The sequence below is a fragment of the Aphis gossypii genome, chromosome 1, assembly GCF_020184175.1.
Source record: "Aphis gossypii isolate Hap1 chromosome 1, ASM2018417v2, whole genome shotgun sequence".
Taxonomy (NCBI): Eukaryota; Metazoa; Arthropoda; class Insecta; order Hemiptera; family Aphididae; genus Aphis; species Aphis gossypii.
Window position 1 is genome coordinate 15,061,817 of NC_065530.1, and position 8,366 is coordinate 15,070,182.

At 27.8% G+C, this 8,366-nt stretch overlaps 1 protein-coding gene across 1 annotated transcript; it reads right to left on the reverse strand.

Moving 5' to 3' along the window:
• Window positions 1-2,007: 2,007 nt before the first annotated feature.
• LOC126549090 (basement membrane proteoglycan-like) lies at window positions 2,008-8,360 on the reverse strand. The gene is made up of 4 exons (XM_050197522.1): window positions 8,183-8,360; window positions 7,858-8,082; window positions 6,615-6,762; window positions 2,008-2,691 (listed from the first exon to the last, which is right to left on the reverse strand). Exons 1-4 carry the CDS (start codon window positions 8,277-8,279, stop codon window positions 2,655-2,657), a joined length of 507 nt encoding a protein of 168 aa, XP_050053479.1. The 5' UTR covers window positions 8,280-8,360; the 3' UTR covers window positions 2,008-2,654.
• Window positions 8,361-8,366: the final 6 nt, after the last annotated feature.

Genomic DNA, 8,366 nt, shown 5'->3' on the forward strand with positions numbered 1-8,366 from the left:
CTATATTATATAAAATTCTCCGGTCACAGTGTTTGTGGCCTAAATCTGATTTTTATGAAATATTTTTTGTATGATTGTTGGGTATGAGAATAGGTCGCAAAGTATTTTTCACCCTTCAACCACCACCCTCGTTAAATGCTAAAACAGGGATTTTGAGATTAACGATGGTAATTTTTATTTATAAATTGTTGCTATTGGTTTTTAATAATAATACAAATTAGTTGTAATAATTAAGTGGCGAATGCGTCAACACATAAGTCAGGTTGTTTACCAACTATATAAAAAACCACAAGATTGCACATTATTATTGTATCTAATCCGATTAATTCATTGTAGTTGGATCAAGTAAAAGAAAAAAAAAATGATAAAACTTTGAAGCTTAAGGTTTAGAAATTATAAACTTACGTATAGGTACACCACTCGCGCAGAGTCCGCAATACACCACAGGTGGATAATGCCTGATAATATACTGATCGCATAATCATACGAGTCACTGCAACGCCAAACGGAATGGCTATTAGAATATAACCTGATTAATTCACTGACTGATAAACGTAGAGCTCGAACAATGATAGATCGAGGCTTGCAATTTACACTGTACATTCGTACAACCAAGTTAGTATGCAACAAGTTCGTAGCTAGGGGGGGCTTAGGGTTCAGACCGTCTCCCCCCCCAAAAAAAAATTATAATATTTTATTATTATATTACTATAATTTCATATTTAACATATTTATACTCAAAATCCCCCTCCCCCCCCCCCCCCCAAAAAAAAATTGCCGGCTCCAGCCTTGGTGTGCAATAAGAAAGTATTTTAAAGTGGTGCTTGCTCGATTTTTTTGACATTTAAAATGATCAATGAAAATGATTAAGTTTTGAACACCATTAAATCGAATATTAAATAACAAATCAAACAAAGTTTGAATCGTATTGTAGAGTTGATATTTTTAATGGACAACGAAGTGCACGCGCGGGGTCAGCTAATACTATAATGAAAAAATCAAATGTGTTAATTTTTTTCTTATAACGGTATTGTGTATGATAATACAATCTAAATATTGATAATATTATGTCTCAATAATTATATTATATTATTATTTACGCGTAGTCCGGCGCATTGTATAGACAAAATAGATACATTACTGCAGCGTTCAATATTATTCAGATTATACGTCATATACGTTATATTTTGCGGCTGCACATAAGTCAAAATGTGTCATATCTCTCATATCCCATCGCAAACATCCCAAACACCACTTCTGCATCAGTCGTACATGCACAAAATATCATATTCTCTCTGAAAATTGAATATTGATATGAATGAGGTAATATAGCGCATGATATACATATTATTTTATTCGATATTGTGACACAGTTAAATACGAGAATTGATAAAATGAGAGGTAATCATATAAAATATGATAAAACATTCTTACCGTAATGAAACTTCGTATTTGGTGTTTGTAAACAGTATCACTTTTTTTATTTTTTACCAACGAAATCAAAAGAAATTTATAAAGAAATTTGAGAAACATTAAAAGATTTATGTTAAACACGCAATAGTGTATTCCAGCCTTCTTTCTTACAGTTAGATTTTAAACGCAGAGCTCACATTATTGTTTCTAAAGAATTATACATTTTAATTATTATTAAAGACTGTCGTTTCTATCTTCGTCAAGCATAGTACAGACACTTAAAAAATCAGTTCTATTTCGATATAAAAAAAAAGTACTATGATAAAAATTCACAATCAGGATTGTGGTTAACACCATTTATTGGTTTGCCTTATTTATACCATGACGCGTTTAATTTCTGAGATGTTTGTTGAAATAGTAGCTAGAATCGCCATAATAAAATAACTATTTTATGTATTTGACTAATTTAAAAAGTAAACAATCCATCCTTAGCCACAGAACATATTTAATAGGAAAATAATTGTAACTATTATCACTGTCCATAAGCTAACGGTTAAGTTTTTAAAGTTGAAGTACACGGAAATAACATAGCAATTATATGGCACGATATGATATACGATTTATTAATAGTCAATGTATAAATATAATAGTGTTAAATTAATAATACAATAATAATATAGTAAATTAGTCTACGCGGTGAGGCCGTGAGAGGGAAAATTAAATTGTTCTGTCCGCCGCAGGATTGGTTGTGTGTACAAAAATGAAAACAGTGAGCTTCGATAGTGACTCATTATTTGAGAAAACACCATTAGTTGAATTACGAGAGTATATTTTTTTTATATAATAATATAATATAGGCTAAGTATAATAACAATTTCGTTTGGCGGTAAATGGCGACGGACAAAAATGGTAAAAATTAATAAAAATATGAAAAATTACTTAACTACGCTGTAAAACTGCGATATACATAATATTATGTATGATAGCAGGCCGATGTGTTATTATTATTATTATTATTATTATTACATAATATGATTCTTTTTACAGACTATAAACGCTAATGAGTTTAAAAATTACAAAAGTAGGCGTCGTTAAAAGCGATATGATTATAAAATAAATTTAAACTAAAAAATAAAAACAACGTTTTATGTTTTTTAAAATAATATAATATAATATTATTATTGTTGTCTTCGGCGTTGTTTGCAGTCGTTGACTGAGGTGCATTTTGTTCATCGATTGTATTATTTGTTTCTTTGAATGATATTGTTAACGTCGTGTCTGAAAACAATAAGACAAAAAGCGAGAAATTAAAGTACGTCTGGTTGTGTTATTCATTCGTTGTGTCTTTACCACTTCATTGTAATTGGTTTGCCGTCGATATAAGCAGAAGCATTTTAAACAAAATAAATAGTTTTATGTATTAAGTAGTAAGATTTTAAAAATATATTGTTAAATGGTTTACTCAATATACGTATATACAATACACAACGATATAGTAGTCTTATATAAGGAGAGTATATTATGCCAAAAGGATATAACTTAGGATGCTACAACAATCACACGTGTTGTCTCAGTCTTAGTAGTCTTATAATACATGTGTACATTTTCTTGTTTACACAAAATATTTGTGTTCACACGAGATCTATTTTGTTTCGTAAATTTTATTATACAAGTGTGAATTGAACAAATAATTAAATTTAAAAAAAAGAATATTATTTAGTGTAAAAGTCTCTTAGACGTTTATTTTTTTAAATTTTTAGAAGAGCTAATGGGAATTAAAATTGGCATAATATCCAATTAAAATTAATTAGATATAGGCCAATTCACAAAAGTTTTGAATTAAAAACATAAAATAAATTAATCAAAATGCAAATGATATGTAGGTACGTGATACTGTGATAGACCATAGACATCACACGTGGATGTAGCATTTTTTTTTTTAACAAATTATCAGATAGGATCACTTTTAAATAACGAAAGCAGGATAATAATTATTAGTTATAACACGTAATATAAAATCACATGTAATGGTAGTTAAAAGAAAACTAATACTAAATACTAATAAGTATAGATGTATACTATATATGAAAAAAATATTAAAATATTAACCATTATAAGATATTTATTGCTTTAAACAAATTTTATTAATATATTATGCATATAGGTACACTATACATAGACGACAGTGAATGTCCGCGAGTCATGATAAAAATGAACAAAATATATTATATCTAATTAACATTTTAATATAATTTTTCTTTAACACAGTATATTATCGCAACATGTCAGAACATTAGATAGCTGCAATGCTTGTTGATTTTGAGTGATAAGATTTTAACTTTACAAATTTAACCTAGGTATATAATATAATATAAAATAAAATAAACAAGGCTGTGAATTTAATTTTATTAAGTATTCATTTTTATTTTATAGGATAAATCGAAATATTGGCCAAGTTAAGTGGTTAAGTTTAAGTGGATAAACAATTTTTTTCGCATATTTTTATATGTTTTAGTTAATCATAAATGTTTAACTAAATGTTTTTGAATTGGACAAAGAGACGAATATAATCGTGGTAATATCTATTGATTAGCAATTAGTCTTTTTATTTTTGTTATAATGTTGGCCATTAAATATATTATATTGATAAAAAAGTATAAGTAGTACACTTTCCGAGAATCTATTAAACTACTCCTATACTTAAGTTATTTTTCTTTAAACTTAAAAAATATGTTCCGTAAATAATAAAATAGAATAAAAAACGTATACGACAATTAAATAACAAAACCTTAAAAAGACTAGTTTCAAGTATTTGCTTAAAATTAATTTACACTTTATTGCATAGGTATTTTGGAGTTTTCTAGGTTATTTTGGTAATTTTGAGTACTAAGTACTAAGTGCATTTAATTCACAGCCTTGGTGATAACAATAATAATACATAAAGTAAATTCCATGTAATGGCTATTTTATCGTTACGACGTCTGACAGCGCGAGGTATGCCCACTATAATAGACACTACCCTGTAAAATTGCAATGGTTTATCGTGAATATACGTTTTAGGATGGCCAATATAACGTTACAGTTCTCGGCCAAAACGCTCAACATGAAAGCGATTGTTAGATCTTAATAAAAAATATGAAATAATCCACACTCTATTTTTAATTGAAAAATCTAGAATGCACGTTGCATTGGCACAATTAGAGGTGAAGATGCTAAACTTCTTGAATTAAATACTTGCACATTTATTTTTAAAATTATTCTGTAAACTTGATCTAAAATTTTTTTTTAAATAAAAATCATTTAACATTATCCTGCAGTAAAAATAATTATAAGAGGACAATTTTTATTACAGCATTAAGTACCTAATAAAAAAGTTTTGTGGTTTTAAATTTCTTTAAACAATTTAAGAAAATCCTTATTTGCCTGTTGGCAAATAAGATAGATTTATTTACTCCAAAAACAACAAAAATCAACTATCATATTAAATATTGTAAATTATAATATTAATATTAGATTATAGAGGCAATTAAAACATCATATTATTTCCTCTTCGCGAAAATACAATTTTTTCGTTTTTTATTGCATTTATTTTCATAGTATACATACTATTTTTAAATCATAATTAAATAAATATTAATGTTTAATTAGAGGTAAGAACAAGAACACAAGTACATAAGTAGACTATAGCACTTCTTAGCTCCAACTAATTACACTAATGCCATACGTTGTTAACATTTTCCACGAAAACCAAGGGACAAGTGTTTATAGTATTTATTTATTATTTTTTTTAATATAAGAGTAGTATACAGACTTACAGAAGCGATAAGTACGTATATCTATAATGTGTGCATGTTTTGGAGTATACAAGGCCATAGCCAGGGGGGAGGTTCAGATCCCCACACCCCCGAAATTTAAATAATATTCTCATAGTTTCATATTTTATTACATAATATAACATATTTATAATTTAAACCCCTCGCAAAATATTTTTCTGACTTTGAACTAGGAATTATAAATCGTGCTAAGTCATTTAAGTTATATACTTATATGTCATATTTAACTTTGGGCAATTTTATAGCGGGGAATTAATTTTTTATTCCAAAGTACTCGTTTCTATTAAATTATAATATAAAATATAGATATGTTCTTGGCGTAAAATTGACTCTTTCTTTTTAAATTCCTTAATAAAATATTGAATAACAAACATTTATTATATAATATAATTGCCTATATAATATTATAAAAAAATATAAAAATTAAACGTAGTTAAATTTTCTATGTCTAAGTCTTTATGTGATTTTTTTTAATGCATTTTTACGCAGTGCGATAATATTTGGTAAGACATACCTAATATTATATTTTTTATTCGGACGGTGTGAAATAAAAGAATTTGCAAATAATTTATAGTATTATTTACAGCCGTCAACTTCTTGATATACGTATCAAACAAAATACATATTCTCATTATTATCGAGAACTTATTTTAAATAAGTATATATATATATATATAATATATACAAAAAACATAATACTATATAATGGCACGTAACATAAATCACAACCCGTGTGGTTTTATAATATATTAATTTATACATAATATTATATATAATTGTATATATATATAAATATATATATATTAATACGTTAAGTGGTAATATATTCCCATGAAAAATTATAAATTAGTCAACAATAATATCAAAAACAACGTAGTTAACATAAGCCTTATGCTAAAGTTATTGTGTGTACACAAGCATTTGTTATTGGTGTTGGACACAGAGTTTCCGGTTTCGTTAAGATCCGGCCACACAGAGACCGTGGGCCATCGCGGATCCACCTGAAACACCACTTCGTCGTTAGTGGTTTGTGTAAATATCAACGACGATGGTATGCGCCTCAAGTCGTTTTTTTTATAATAATAACTGCATCGCAAATGAAAATGATCGATTATTATTATTATTATTATTATTATTACCGGTCACGAGTCATGGAAAAGCAGCGTGTTGGAAAGACAAAGATAAAATACGTTATTATTAGCTTGGGCAAACAAAAACATAATCAAGGCCGTGAATTTAGTGTGTTTTCTTTTTTTTCAAATTGTTTTTAAATACTTTTTTTTATTTAGTGTACTAAATTCACAGTTCTCCAAATAATATAACATATTTATGCAGAAAAAATATAATTTATAAATTGGCGTCACTTACCTGTTACACGAAGCAACATTTTTTCCGGACATCGATTTTTGACCCAGATTCACGTATCCTGAGTCCTGAATACGCACGTCTCCGATACAACCCTCATACCCTTTGTAATGGTTGTCGTTCGACGTTAGAATGACTTCCGGAACTCCACCTGCGCAAAATAATTCTTAATTATAAATTCTTTTTAAAACTCTATTATCCACAAACCAGTTTTTTTTTATTAAAATGACTAAAAACGTAAGTAAGATCAGAGTCAAGTATGGTAAATTACTGACTTTAGAAATTAATCAAAAAATATAATAAACATCAATTAAAAAAGAAAAATAATTAACTAAATAAAAAAGATATATTAAATCTATCAATTTAATATATATTAAATTATTACATAACTAATAAAACTTAATAATTAATAATAGTTTAATTACATTGTTTGGTTTTTATTTAAATAAGATAATTATAGTAAAAATAGTAAAATAAATCAACAAATTAATTGATTGAAAATTTTGAGTATATTAATATTAGCATATTTTTTGCTTGATTTACAGTCAACTTATAGAATTATATTATTATATTCATAAAATAATATTTTGTAAGATCGTTTATTATTTATTATTATAGAATATATCTGTAAATAAAATAGTAGTATCTACTATCCATACACACAAAGAGTATTTTCTAAACGAAATGAAAATGATGTATTGTAGTATTATATTATTGTTATTGTGGTTTTAAGTTTATGATAAAAAGGTAAACTCTCAGTACCAGAAGCGTCTATCAAAGACGTTCAGTACAAAAACCGTATTATGTACTTTTGGCAGCAGAGGTGGATCACTAATGAAAAGAGTAAGCGGAAGAGTCCAATTACAATATTTGGATAGATAGTTAAGGTTGTTTTCTTAAAATGATAACATATATCCTATTAATTAAAAGTATTATTTAAAACCACAATAATATAAGTAGATAAAACTTTGAAAAATATCTGGATCGATTAGGATATTTACGAGACTTAATTATAGTATAAAATATAATGTGCGCGCATTACTCATCAGAAGTTCTCTTCCATAGTCGTCTACATATTCAATCTAAGAATTTAATATTTTTCTTATATTTATGCATGTTGTTAGTGTGGAAATATGCAAATTGTACAAAGATATGTTTCAATGAGTGATAGGTCATTACGACTATCTAAACCCGCTCCCTTTTATTAACGTAGTAAAGGTAATAAATAAGCACAATAAAGACTTACCGATATATATCAAATCTGTGGATTCCAAAAGTTGGTGGATGTCAACATCTCTCTCTTTACCATATTCTGTAGTCAACCTATCTAGCTCCAGAGACCATTCGGCTCCGTTTCCGCGGATCAATATCACGTGAGGTTCGTTGTTGTTGACGTGATGATCCGTGGCTCGGATCGCTGGTGTCGATCTGCCGTTGAATCTGTGACTTAATTCCACGTAGCCGTTTACAACTGTAAAATGAGATACGATTCATAGATGGAAATTAGATTTAATTTGATAAAACATTCAAACTTTAAGCGATTTATTTTTAATTAAAATATATTTGCTCACTCGAGACGGCGATATAATTGTCGACTACACCGTCGTTATTGGGTTCTTGGCCTTGCCAGTATAACAGGCCGTTAGCCGAATCTGTAGTGAACGTCATCGATATGGAATGTTCTCTCTTGTCCTGGTCTAATAGACTGTTATCCAATTGCAGATAACTGTTACCGCTGAAATTCGCTGTAATGTC

Coding starts and splice junctions, on each gene's coding strand:
- LOC126549090 (XM_050197522.1), bottom strand. CDS start 8,279: ATGACGTTCACTACAGATTCGGCTAACGGCCTGTTATACTGGCAAGGC. Junction 8,083..8,182: donor CAATTATATCGCCGTCTCGA/GTGAGCAAATAT, acceptor CTCATTTTACAG/TTGTAAACGGCTACGTGGAA. Junction 6,763..7,857: donor CACAGATTTGATATATATCG/GTAAGTCTTTAT, acceptor TATTTTGCGCAG/GTGGAGTTCCGGAAGTCATT.